Below are 14,181 nucleotides of genomic sequence, written 5' to 3'. Positions count from 1 at the left end.
GGAAACCAAGGCTCAGAGATGTCAGGAGGTCTCAAGCCAGGCTTGGATTCCCCATGCAGGAAGATTCCAATCCGCCACTCCAGAGTCAGGGGTTCCTGAGTGAGCTCACAGTCTGTCACCCCACTTGCTTTTTCAGCCATCCTATTTAGAATAACACCCGTTCAGATTTTTGCCATCCCTAGTGAACATCTCAGGTACACATCCACAGGCAAATATTTCTTTTTTTGTCCTTTCCTCTGCAGAAAATAACAAGCTGCTATACTTTATTTGCCTGTGACCTTTGAGGAGGTCCTCATACAGATTCCAGGCTACCAAAATGTCCTGGAGCCTTGCAGTGAGGCCTACCCCTGGGGGCTTTCCTCTCTACCTGCCCCTCAGACTCTCCTCCGGCCACACTGACCCCCCTCTCCGTTCCTGGAAAAGCCAAACTCCTTTCTGGCACTTGGTCCTTTCATTTTCTGTATCTGCCTGGGACACTCTCCCAGACCCCTCTTGCTACCTGCCCTGACTATACCTCACCAGGTCCACTGCGTCAAGCGCTCCATCACTCACTCTCACAGCCCCTGTCCTGCTTTAGCACTTATTAGGACAGTAACTCAATGCTGTGACTGACTCCTTGATTCCTGTCTGTCTTCTCAGCTAGAATACTGGCTCCTTGAGGATAGTCTCTGCTGGCTAAGGGGGGAGCATGCAGCATTACAAGTGCATCCTAGGTTCCCTCACATTTACGAATTATCTCCTCCTTCCCCAAATGCACCCTGAGACTATCAATACCTTCCTTGGGTAAAAGGCAGAGCCCAGACGTGAAATGATAGACAAACACTTACTCTCCCTGTGAAGCCATGTGAAAGTTCTGTTGGGGTAGATTGGGGTGGGGACAAGAAGATGGTCAACTCTTCCTGCCCTGGGGCTGGTAGCTGAACTAGGACATGTGGCCTCTTGTCCTGGCTCTGCCATTCTTCATTGTGTATGACCTTTGGAAAGTCCTCCTGTGGGCCTCAGCTTCTTTAACTGCTCAGTGTAATATAATGATTCAGAATTCAGATTCTGGAATTGGATCTTTCCTTTGTCACTAGCAAAGCTCTTATCCTCTCTGAATCTCAGTTTTTTCATCTGTAAATATTATATTTCTTAATAATATTAAGAAAAGAGGACTTAGGGACACTTGGGAGGCTCAGTTGGTTAAGCATCTGCCTTCAGCTCAGGTGCTGATCCCAGGATTCTGGGATCGAGTCCCACACTGGGCTCCTTGCTCGGCAGGAAGCCTGCTTCTCCCTTGCTTGTGCTCTCTCTCTAACAAATAAATAAAATCTAAAAAAAAAAAAAAAAGATAAAGAAAGAAAGAAAAGAGGGCGCCTGGGTGGCTCAGTTGGTTAAGCGACTGCCTTTGGCTCAGGTCATGATCCTGGAGTCCCAGGATCGAGTCCCGCATCGGGCTCCCTGCTCAGTAGGGAGTCTGCTTCTCCCTCTGACCTTTCTCTCTCTCATGCTCTCTACCATTCTCTCTCTCTCTCTCAATAAATAAATAAAAATCTTTAATAAAAAAAAGAAAGAAAGAAAAGAGGACTTAGCTCACAGAGTTGTTCCAAAATTTTAATGAGTAGTCAGTGATTTTATGACTTCTAGCTCTCCTGTCCTTTTTAGTTTTTAATTGGCTCAACTCATTTGCTTTTCTTTGAAGCCAGAGGTGAGTCCTGTGCCATATTTCAAAAGTAACATCCCTCGGGGCGCCTGGCTGGCTCAGTCGTTAAGAGTCCGCCTTCGGCTCAGGTCATGGTCCCAAGATCCTGGGATCGAGCCCCACATCGGGCTCCCTGCTCCGCAGGAAGCCTGCTTCTCCCTCTCCCACTCCCCCTGCTTGTGTTCCCTCTCTCACTGTGTCTCTCTCTGTCAAATAAATAAATAAAACCTTAAAAAAAAAAAGAAATAGTTAAGACTTAAAAAAAAAGTAACATCCCTCATTAATAAAGAAAGTCCATCAGAGGTGCACCAGCTGGGTGGCTCAGTCAGCTAAGCATCTGTCTTCAGCTCAGGTCATGATCCCAGGGTCCTGGGATCCTGCCTCCCTCTCCCTAATAAATAATAAAGATTTTATTTATTTATTCGACAGAGGGAGAGAAAGAGAGAGCACAAGCAGAGGGAGTGGCAGGCAAAGGGAGAGGGAGAAGAAGGCTCCTGGCTGAGCAAGGAGCCCAATACTGGGTTCGATCCCAGGACCCCAGGATCATGACTAGAGCCCAAGGCAGTCGCTAAACCGAGCCACCCAGGCGCCCCAATAAATGAAATCTTAAAAAAAAAAGTCCATCAAGAACTGACTTGAGACCACTTTGGTAATGTGGACTCCTGCAAGGAGATGCTGAGACCTGAGCTGTCCTACAGCATATTCCTATCAGACTTGGGACTTCGAAATTTCTAGCCTTTTGAGCGCCCAAAGACTCGAATCCGAGTCTGCCTTATACATGGCTGTAGCTCCAATGCCCAGAATAGTAGCTTACATAGAGTAGTGGGAGACCACTCAATATTTGCTAATGAATGTTACACAGCCCGAGAGCAACCCTAGTGCTCAATTCTCTGAGCCTCGGGTTTTTTTAATCGGAAAATGGAGATTAAAAACAATTCTTAATTACTGTGAGGATTTAATGAGATGATGCAGTAAAGCGCTTAGCGTGGAGCCTGACACATAAGAGCTCAGTGAATGGCGGGTATGTGGATATAGGTACCCAGAGAGAGAGATGATGTCGATAAACCTCCAGTTATGTTGTGGTTAGGAGTCTCTGAGTTCCTTATGTGGGCAGGCGAAAAATGGAGGGTTCCCAGAAAGAGGAAAGACAGGACATAACGTGGTTTCAGGAAGAGGGAGCTTGTCAGTATCCTGTGGCCAGGTGCGGAGGCGGCGGAGGGGACTTTAGGACCCTGAGCCCCAGGAGCGCGCGACTGGCAGCAGGGTGCGCGCTGCGCGTGAGGTGAGGGGGAGGGCGCGGCTTTCGCGCCAGCCAGGGACCGCCTCGCGCTCAGCCGCATCTCGGCGGGCGGGGCCGAGCTCCCGGGCCGCAGTGCGATTGGCGGAGGCGCGCGGGTGACGCTAACGGCTGGCACAAGGCCCCGCCCCCGGCCAGCCCCGCCCGCGCGCGCGCCGGCAGGTCGGCAGCCTCGCTCTGGCTCGCGCCGCGCCTCCGCGACGAGTCCGCGCGTCAGTCGAGCCCGAGCGCGGCTGCGGAGCGGAGGGCTGTGGCCGGCAGAGCGCGCTGACCCGGGGAGGTAGCAGTGTCCGCGGGCGTCGCCTGAGGAGACCCGGAGCCCGGAGACTCGCGCAGCACGATGGCCCCCATTGGCCTCAAAGCCGTGGTCGGAGAGAGTAAGTGGAGTGGGGGTCCTCCCGCGGGCGAGGGCTGCGGCTGCCCGGCAGGAGCGGGGCGCAGTACCTGCCCGCGGCGCCCCGGCCTCCGCGCGGGCTGCTCGCCCCGCCCGGCCGGGGGGCTCGGGGCTGGGAGGGTCCCGTTATTCCGGCGCCGCCCTCCTCGCAGGGAAGTCCCTCCCGGCCTCCTGCGGCCGGCGCCCGCTTCCCTGCTTCCCCCGCTCTCCCCTTCCCGCATTCCTCCCCCTGCATCCCACCCCTCCCCTCTCCACCCCAGCCTCCTTCACCCATCCCTCCCCTGCATCCCCCTCCCGCTCTTCCCTCTTTACCATCCCATCGCTCCCTCCTCACCCCCATTTCTCTCCCCCCACCCCATCCCCCTTCACGCCATTCCTTCTTCCTCCCCCTTCACGAACCCCCAGCACCCCATCCCTCCCCTTCACCTCGCCTTTATCCCCTGCAGCCTATCACCCACCCCTTCTGCACCCATCACCCTCCCCTGCACCTCCATTCTTCTTCACTCCTATCACCTTCCCCCCCTCCCCTCTCCCCTTCCTTGCCTTCTTTATTCCCCGAGTTCCCTGATTCCGTTCCGTTTTCTGCCTCCAGTCCCTCCCTCTTTCCCACTCTGCTTGGTGGTGAATCGTGACGAGCGAGATCGCGGCCCGCGCCGCCACCCCCACCCCCTCCGGGAGCCCGAGCCGCGGTCCCCGGCTGCGGAGACCCACCTGGGAGCCGCTCGGCGCGCACCGCCCGCGACGCGCCGCTCGCCCAGCCCCGGCTGCTGCTGGCCGCTGGGTAGGAGCAGCCTGTTTTTCCAAAGGCTTGGCTCTGCTAAGCTGAGGCCGCCTCTCTCCTCCTCCCGTTCCGGGGTCGTGGCTGCAAGGGCGGGGTCTTATCTGGGTCCCGAACCCTCTTAAATCACTCGGGAGGAGGCGGAAAGCTTTAGTGTGCGGCGGCTGGAGCGGCCCTGCCCTGCCCAGCACCGCAGTCTGCAGTCTCCCTGTTGGCAGGACTCAGCCCTGGCTTGGCTGGACGTTTCGGGCAGTCGAAACCACTGTTGCAGGGAGGAAATGGTTGTTGATGGGTTTGGATGAAAGGCTCAGCGTAAATGGATTTTTAAAAATGGGTGGCGGTGAGTGTCGGCTGCAGCGGAGTGAGGGCTGTTGGTGATGATATTTGGAAACGGTGTCCTCGGTGCTAAGTAAGATTGATGATAGGTGTAGACACATAGTGCCTCTTCAGTATTTTGGCGATTTCTTTAATAAAAAACGTGTAAGGATTTCTGTGGCTTTTGCTACCTCTTTCGGATTTAGGAAAAAATTAAAACTGGGTTTTTCTCTTCAGGAGAGCATAAGAAAGGAAATAGAATAAAAGTGGTGGAAATGACGGTTTCCTTTCCAGTGGATTGTTATTTCAGCGCTCTCTCATCAAATGTTTTTTAGCTGTGCAGCGTTCCTTTTGAGCATCACAACTGTTTTTCTTCCCCAGTTTTTCCGTTAATATATAGGAAATACTCCCACTTGTACAACATTTCCTGACATATTGCATCAGAAGAAAATTGTTATAAAAACTAAAGCCTAAATGGGCAAGTTTTTAAAAGTGCCCACAATAACACCTGCCCTCCTCATGCAGTAAAGTTTCTGAATCATCTACCTTCTATTTTCTTAGGAGAATCAAGGCGTTTAGGGCTGGAAGTACCCATGAGGGATCCTCTAATGTCATTTTACCTGTGGGAAAGAAATGGAGGCTCGTAGCAGTTAAATGACTTGCCAAAATCAGTGTTAATTAATTTTTTAAAACCTGATGTCCATTTCCTTGCAATATTAGTAAAAAAATAAAACAAAAACCACTTTCTTCATTATTCTACATACACCATTTCCTTTCAGTAGCCTTTTTAAAAAGTTTTGAAATATGGAATGTTGTGTTACATGTTACATTCTTTCAGATGTTATATTTGAATATTGTGCCTTTAAAATAAAAACCTTAAGTGTTATAGAAATAAGTTTTTGCATCCTTTTGCCAGGACCCTTGTTGATGCGGTAGCATCTTAATACACCACTTAATACACTACTCCCCTGCCTTTTTAGAAGCCATCATAAAGGTTAAAAAAAAAATCAATAATGCAATATGGCCAAAATTTCTTTTCTGAAATAAAGCAAGACCACTGTTTATGGAAAGCAAATCAGTTTTACATAAAATTGGTGAATGCGTGAACAGCATCTATTCTGATAACATTTGAGTTATGTATAAATTTTGGGGAAAATATTATTGCAATTCTTTGTCAGTGACACAGGTTAATTCTGGCTCCTAATTTTGGACAGGGTTTCTAGTTTTTCCATTCTCTAAAAATAAAAGTAAAATAAAGAATTTTTTAACCAACATGCACCAGTTTAAATGTCCACTATGCCGCCTGGTCTTCCCAATCTAAATTAACACCGGATAGTCACTGTTGATTGTGTTTCCTCGTTTTATTTTCTTTGTAGCATTTCAAATTAACTGAAATGATCTTGTTCGGGCTTGTTTTGTTTTTGTGGTTTTCTGTTTGTTTGTTGTTTTGGTATTTCTTTGATTGTTTCATCCACTTGAATGAGAACAGGGTCTTTATGTGGCATGTTAACCACTGTACTCCATGCTAAGAACAGTGGCTGACTCCCTCAGCCATCAATAAATACTTATTGAATGTCAATGAATGAAGCATACAATGGAGAGCAAGATAAACGTAGTTTTCGGCTACTTGTCACATCTTTCTCATTTGCGTTTTAATGGCCATAGCTACAGACCCAACAGAAGTAGAGGAGGTAGGTCAACTCGAAACTGTTCATTCAGCAATGTTTGTTCACAGCCTGCTAGGAACTATGGGAGACTAAAGTAAGGGAACACTCATACTGTTGTGATAGACATAGACAATCCTGGGGAGCTTTCTCTGTTACTCCCAAGTTTTCCCTGTCACCCCCTCTTTAACTTCTCCCACACAGGATATACTCAGTGTATTGCACGTCTTTGTTGTTAGTCTTGCCCAGCTAGACCAGAAGTTCCTTCAGGGGAGAACAGAACCTTGCCTTACTCTTGTCTATCCTTAGTGTTTGAATTAGTGCTTGGGACTCAGTAGATATTGAATCTTTACGTATAGCAATTCAGAGAATGGCCTCTTGGAATTAGACTATCTGGGATAAAATTCTGGCTCACTACCTATTAGCCACGTGACTTTGGCAAATAAGGGAACCTTTTTGCGCCTCAATTTCTTAAACTGTAAAATGAGTAATAGCACCTACCTTGTGGGGTTCTTTTTTTTTTAAGATTTTATTTATTTATTTGAGAGAGAGAATGAGAGATAGCATGAGAGGGAAGAGGGTCAGAGGGAGAAGCAGACTCCCTGCTGAGCAGGGAGCCCAATATGGGACTGGATCCCGGGACTCCAGGATCATGACCTGAGCCGAAGGCAGTCCGCTTAACCCACTGAGACACCCAGGCGCCTACCTTGTGGGGTTCTATGAGTGTTTATGAGATAGTGCAGCACTTAGTACAGTTCTTAGCACACAGTAAATTCAGTAAATATTATCATCATGAAAAGATCCACAAAAAGGGTCAGTACGGGTTAGAGGATTTTGAGCACAAGATAGACTAGCTCTGCCCTCTGGGGGAGGAAGGAGTCTCAGATAAATTTCTTCTTGAAAGGGGCACCTGGGTGGCTCAGTTGGTTAAGTGTCTGCCTTTGGCTCAGGTCATGATCCCAGGGTCCTGGGATCGAGTCCTGCATCAGGCTCCCTGCTCAGTGGGGAGCCTGCTTCTCCCTCTCCCTCTGCTCCTCCTCCCTGCTTGTGTTCTCTCTCAAATAAATAAACAAAATCTTTAAAAAAAATTATCTTGGGGCGCCTGGGTGGCTCAATCGTTACGCATCTTGCCTTCAGCTCAGGTCATGGTCCCAGGGTCCTGGGATCAAGTCCCACATCTCCCCCTCTCCCTCTACCTGCTTGTGTTCCCTCTCTCCCTGTGTCTCTCTCTGTCAAATAAATAAATAAAATTTAAAAAAAATTATCTTGACAGAGGTGCAAATGAACTGGAAAATGGGAGAATTGGCCTGAAGAACCTATGGACAAATTGCAATCTGATCCAACTTCTATTTCCAGTTCTACTCTTTATCTTTACCCTTTCTTTATTTTCTTTCTATAAGATGTATTTGTTTTCTGCTCTCTACAAAGAGAGAGCAGGGAAGGAGGATTTCATTTCCTGTGGCATTTTATATCTATTTTATGTCAGTAGATGACGTTTCGGTATGTAAATCCATGTTGTAATCCAGAGTTTATTTCTGTTCCCTGAAGTTTTCTCAGTGTGTTACAATGATGCAAGGAGTTCAAAATGTACTATTTGTCTTTCTTGTTGTTTCCTAGCTGCTAGCAATTTCTCCTCATGTTTGTTTGTAAGAATCACATTCCCCTGGAAAAGAATGCAGTTTCGATTTGCACATTAAGCACATACCTTTTTCACATGGGTCCATGATTCATAGGATGTGTCAGAAATTGAGAGGACACCTAGATAGAAGCAGTCTTCATTCATTCTTACACTTCTCTTTTTTCTGTAGAAACTTTGGTTAGCATACATACAACAAGTATTTTTTGAAATATATTACATACATACTGTATTTTTTCCAGTTTTAATATCTATGTATAATTTGCATACAGTAAAATTCACCCTTTTTAGTGAACAGCTCTTCACATTTCAGCCATTACATACAGTTATGTAACCACCAAAATACCCAAAATTCAGAACAATGTCATTACCCCCTCAAATTCTCTTGTGCTGCCCTTTCTAGTCAACCTCTCCTTCCACCCGCAGACCCGGGCAAACACTGAACTGTTTTGTGTCCCTATCGTTTTGCCTCTTCCAGAATGTCACATCAATGGAATCATACAGTATGTACCTTTTTGAATATGACGTCTTTAACCTTAGTATCATGTGCTTGAGAGTCATCATGTTGCATGTTTCTATAGTTTGTTCCTTTTTTGTTGACTGCTTTTCTTTTGTGTGTCTGCACTACTTGGGTTATCACTTTGCCAGCACTTTGCCACTTCTAGTTAGTTATTTGCATTTGGACAATTGCATTCACACACAGGTTTCTGTGTGAACAGATCAATTGGATATGTAAATATCTAGGAGTGGAATTAATGGGTCATATGATAAGTGTATGTTTAACTTTATAAGAAACTCAAATTGTTTTCCACAGCCATTTTGCATTCCTACCAGCATCCTTGTTAGTACATGGTATTATATGTTTTAAAAATTTTAGCCATTCTGGGGAGCCTGGGTGGCTCAAGTTGGTTAAGCATCTGACTCTTGATCTCAGCTCAGGTCTTGATCTCAGGGTGGTGAGTTCAAGCCCAGCGTTGGCATACATGCTGGGCGTGGAACCTACTCTAAATAAATAAATTAATTAATTAATTAAATAAATAAATAAACCAAGCCATTCTGATAGGTATTGGTATGATGGGTTTTTTTTTTTTTTTTTTAAGATTTATTTATTTATTTATTTATTTGAGAGAGAGAGGGAGAGAAGCAGGCTCCCTGCTGAACAGGAAGCCCGATTCGAGGGCTCCATCCCAGGAGTCTGGGATCATGACCTGAGCCGAAGGCAGATGCTTAACCCACTGAGCTACCCAGGTTCCCCTGTATAATGGTTTTAATTTGCCTTTTGCTAATGACTGATGGTGAAGAGAAGCATTTTTCCATGTATTTAGTGTCATCTGTATATCTTTGGTGAAATGTCCAAATGTTTTGTATATTTTTTATTGGGTTATTTTCTTATGATTGAGTTTTAAGAGGTCTTTATAATTCTGGGTGCAAGTCCTTTATCAGTTATATGATTTACAAATCTTTTCTCATAGTTGTGTCTTGTCTTTTCATTCTGTGAACAGTATTTTTCAGAAAAGAAGTTCTAATCTATCAATTTCTTTTATGGATTGTGTTTCTGGTATCCTATCTAAGAAATCCTTGCCCAGCCCAAATTCACAAAGCTTTTGTGTTTATATTATAAATTTTCTGTGTTTTCTTCTAGAAATTTTATAGTTTTAGGCCTTATATTTAATCTTTGATCCATTTTGAGTTAATTTTTTTGTATGGTGTGATTTAGGAGGTTCATTTGTGTGTGTATGAATTTTTTTGTATGTGAGTGTCCAGTTCTAGCCCCATTTGTTGAAAAGACTATCCATTTTTCCATTAAATTGTCTTTGTTCTTTGTTGAAAATCAGTTGGCCATATATGGGTGGGTCCATTTCTGGACTCACTGTTGTGTTTCATTGATCTATATGTATGGTTTCACCAACATCCATTCTGTGCCAATTACTGTAGCTTTAAAGTAAGACTGGAAACCAGGTATTGTGAGTTCTCCAACTTTGTTCTTCTTTTTCATAATTGTTTTGGTTCATTTGCTTTTCTGTATAAACTATAGAATCAGCATATCTGGGATGCCTGGGTGGCTCAGTCAGTTAAGCATCTGCCTTCAGCTCAGGTCATGATCCCGGAGTCCTGGGATTGAGTCCCACATCTGGTGGGCTCCTTGCTCAGTGGGGAGTCTGCTTCTCCCTCATCCTGCTGCTCCCCCTGCTTGTGCTGTCTCTCTCTGACAAATAAATAAATAAAATCTTTAAAAGAAAAAAAGAATCAGCATATCTATTTCTATTTAAAAAAATCTTTCTGGGGTTTTGATTGGAATTGTGTTGAATCTATAGATCAGTTTTTTTTTTAAAGATTTTATTTATTTATTTGAGAGAGAGAGAATGAGAGATAGAGAGCATGAGAGGGGGGAGGGTCAGAGGGAGAAGCAGACTCCCTGCCGAGCAGGGAGCCCGATGCGGGGCTCGATCCCAGGACTCCAGGATCATGACCTGAGACGAAGGCAGTCGCTTAACCAACTGAGCCACCCAGGCGCCCTGAATCTATAGATCAGTTTGGGAAGAATTGACATTTTAACAAACTTACTTTTAATATTTTAGTTTCTTAGGTATATTGCAATGTGAAAATCATAATTCTTCAGCTTCACAAATAAGGGAGCAACCCGAAGAAGAGAATTGCATATAGTTTAGCAAAGTTGTGGAATACAAAGTCAGTTTACAAAAATCTATATAGAAATTGAAATTTAAAATAGTACCATTTACAGTAGAATGAAAAAACTGAGATATTTAGTATAAATCTAATGGAATGTGTTCTAGATCTATATGCTGAAAGCTATAAAACACTGATGAAAGAAATCAAAGAAGGCTTAAATAAATGAAGTGATATACCATATTCATGGAATAGAAGAATTTATGTTACATTTATTTTTATCTTATTTTTATTTTTTTAAACATGTCATTTCAGTTCTCTTGGGTAGATACCTAGGAATAGAATTGCTAGGTCACATGGTAACTATATTTAAGTCTTTGAGGAAAGAGTTACCTTTTCCTTTCCCAAAGTGGCTGCACATTCCCACTAGCAGTGTATAAAGATTCCAGTTTCTTTTTTTTTTTTTAAGATTTTATTTATTTATTTGACAGAGAAACACAGCGAGAGAGGGAACACAAGCAGTGGGAGAGGGAGAGGGAGAAGCAGGCTTCCCGCCGAGCAGGGAGCCCGATGCGGGGCTTGATCCCAGGACCCTGGGATCAATGACCTGAGCCGAAGGCAGACGCTTAATGACTGAGCCACCCAGGCGCCCCAAGATTCCAATTTCATAATGTCCTTGCCAACACTTGTTATTATCTGTCTTTTTTGTTATAGCCATCCTTGTGGGTATGGAGTGGTATTCCATTGTGGTTTTAATTTGCATTTCCCTGATGGCTAGTGATAAGCATTTTATTCATGTGTTTATTGGCCATTTGTATATCTTCTTTGAAAAGATGTCTACACAGATCCTTTGCCCATTTTTATTTATGTATTTATGTAATTATTATTTTTATTTTTTAGAGGGGGTTGGGACAGAGGGAGAGAGAATCCTAAGCAGGCTTCACACCCAGTGTGGAACCCCATGCAGGGATCAATCTCACAATCCTGAGATCATGGTCTGAACCAAAATCAAGAGTCAGACACTTAACTGGCTGAGCCACCCGGGTGTCCCTCCTTTGCCCATTTTTTTTTTTTTTGAAGATTTTATTTATTAGAGAGAGAGTAAGTGAGAGAAGGAGCAGAGGGAGAGGGAGAAGCAGACTCCCTGCTGGGCAGGGAGCCCAATGTGGGGCTCAGTCCCAGGACCCTGGGACCATGACCTGAGCCAAAGGCAGATGCCCAACAGACTGAGCCACCCAGGAGCCCTTCTTTGCCCATTTTTAAATTAGATTGTTAAAATTACATTTCTAATCTACATATTATTTTCATTTGAAGTTATTATTTTTATTCTGTCTTTTAAATGTAAAAGTAGAAAGCTTCAATAAACGGTATGTACTTAAATCTAACCAGTTATCTATTTCATTAATCTTCTACCTTTTATCTTTTTTCTGTATACTTTTGATTCAAAACAATTTTTTCTTGGGGCACCTGGGTGGCTCAGTCCATTAAGCGTCTGACTTCAGCTTAGGTCACGATCTCAGGGTCCTGGGATTGGGCCTGTATTGGGCTCCCCACTCAGCAGGGAGTCTGTTTCTCCTCTCCCTCTGCCCCTCCCCCCCCCACTTGTGTGCAAGCGCTATCATGCTCTCTCTCTCAAATAAATAAAGTCTTTAAAAACACAAAAACAAAAAAAAACCAATTTTTTCTTGTAGTGGTTTTGATTTGGTCCTTTTAGACAATTCATTTAAAATTTAAAAGTTATTGTTGCTGAGTGGTCCCATTGTGTCTTTATTTCCAGTTTATTAATTATATTTTTAAAATTCCTTATTTAAGGGTGCCTTGGTGGCTCAATTACTTGAGCGTCTGACTCTTGATTTCAACTCCAGTCATAATCTCAGGGATCTGGGATTGGAGCCCTGAGTGGGCCTCCCAGCTCAGCACAGAGTCTACTTGAGATTCTTTCCCTCTCCCTCCCTCTCTGCCCCTCCCATTGCCTGTGTGCACGGGTGCACTCTCTCTCTCTCGCTCTCTCTCTCTGTCTCTCAAATAAATAAATAAATACATAAATAAAATCTTAAAAAAAAAACCAACCTCGTGGTGCACCTGGGTGGCACAGTCAGTTAAGTGTCCAACTCTTGGTTTCAGCTCAAGTGGCGATCTCAGGGTTGTGCGATCCAGCCCTGCATTGGGCTCCACCCTTAGCATGGAATCTGCTTAAGATTCTTTCTCCCTCTGCCCCTCCCCCTTTTCTAAAATAAATACATAAATAAATAAATTGATTGATTAATTTTTTAAAAACCTCCTTATTTATTTATATTACATTATATTTTATTTTTAGTAGGCTCCATGCCCAACATGGGGCTTGAACTCATGACTCCAAGAGTCACATGCTCTACTGACTGACTGAGCCAGCCAGGTGCCCCTAAACTCCTTACTTTTTTAAGGGATTCTAACGTTGTTGTCTTACAGATAGTACAAAAAATAGTTACAATTGTGCTAAGAATTACAAAGAAATGGTACAGGACACTATGAACACATTTAACAGGGAGGCCTGGCATAAGTCAGGGAAGGTTAGAGAAAGCTTCCCTGAGGAAGTGATATTTGAACTATTTCTGTTTAGTTCCAGCTTACCAAGAGTTCGTTTTTTAAATCAGTATTAACTACTTTTTCAGTTTCTTTTGAAATGATCATATGCTTTTTCTTATTTAATCCATTAATGTAATCTAATTAATTATAATATTGGATATCATTGCATTTCTGAAACAAAGTTTACTTTGTTGTCATGTATAATCCTTTTTCTGTATTGTTAAATTCTACTTATTATTTTTGCATATATATTTATTAATATTGGAGCCCTCTGGCTATTCTTGGATCATTTCAATTATATTCCCATATCAGGGCTTTGTATTTGTTGTTCCCTATGTCTGAAATAGGCTTGTTCCCTTAATTCCTTTAAGTCTCTGGTCAAATGCCACCTACCCAGTGAGATTTTCTTTGACTACTTTATATAAAATGGAAACTTTCCTCCAGAATTTCCTATCCCCTCCTTACTGTGCTGAACTGCCACTCTCTGACATTTCATACTTGTTCGTCGCTGCTTCCTCCAGCCAAATGTAAGCTGTCTGAGAACACAGACTGTTTTGTTCACTGTTTTATCCCTAGCACCTAGAACAGTGCTGGTACACAGTAGGCACTCAATACATATTTGGAATGAACAATTTAACACCATATTTTATGTATGTGTATTTTTTCTCTCTTTTATATCTTTTTCAGATCTTCTGTATCAGAATTTCTCTCTCATTAAATGAAATGGGAAGTTTCCCATCTTTTTGTGTGTTTCAGAATAGATGAAGTAACATAAAAATTCCCTTCCTTGAATGTCAGAAGTGATTTATCCATAAACTTAGTTGAATTTGTTGCTTTTTGAGGAGCGAGGATAAATATTTGATTAATTTATTTATCCAGATTGTCTACTGTCAAATAAATAAAAATCTTAAAAATTTTTTTAATTTATTGACTTTATTTTTTTAAAGATTTTATGTATTTAAAAAATTTTTTAATTTATTGACTTTATTTTTTAAAGATTTTATGTATCTTAAAATTTTTTTTAATTTATTGACTTTTTTTTTAAGATTTTATGTATTTATTTGACAGAGAGAGACACAGCGAGAGAGGGAACACAAGCAGGGGGAGTAGGAGAGGGAGAAGCAGGCTTTCTGCAGAGCAGGGAGCCTGATGCAGGGCTCAATCCCAGGACCCAGGGATCATGACCTGAGCCGAAGGCAGATGCTTAACAACTGAGCCACCCA

The 14,181-nt window shown here is 43.4% G+C and overlaps 1 protein-coding gene across 4 annotated transcripts in view; it reads left to right on the top strand.

The window, feature by feature from the left end:
* Window positions 1-3,162: 3,162 nt before the first annotated feature.
* STXBP1 (syntaxin binding protein 1) overlaps window positions 3,163-14,181 on the top strand; it is a 69,956-nt gene continuing 58,937 nt past the window's right edge. For 2 of the 4 annotated variants that reach the window (XM_027615357.2, XM_035723600.1), the window contains exon 1: window positions 3,165-3,355. In XM_027615357.2, coding sequence (XP_027471158.1) covers window positions 3,319-3,355 — 37 coding nt within the window. In that variant the 5' untranslated portion in view covers window positions 3,165-3,318. Of the gene's footprint in view, window positions 3,356-4,048; window positions 4,154-14,181 lie in introns of those variants that run through there. The other 2 variants (XM_035723599.1, XM_035723601.1) reach the window with 2 other exon arrangements.

Source organism: Zalophus californianus, chromosome 13 (genome assembly GCF_009762305.2).
Source record: "Zalophus californianus isolate mZalCal1 chromosome 13, mZalCal1.pri.v2, whole genome shotgun sequence".
In the NCBI taxonomy this organism is placed as follows: domain Eukaryota; kingdom Metazoa; phylum Chordata; class Mammalia; order Carnivora; family Otariidae; genus Zalophus; species Zalophus californianus.
Note: the sequence above shows the minus strand (reverse complement) of the source record. Positions and strands in the feature narration are given on the sequence as shown.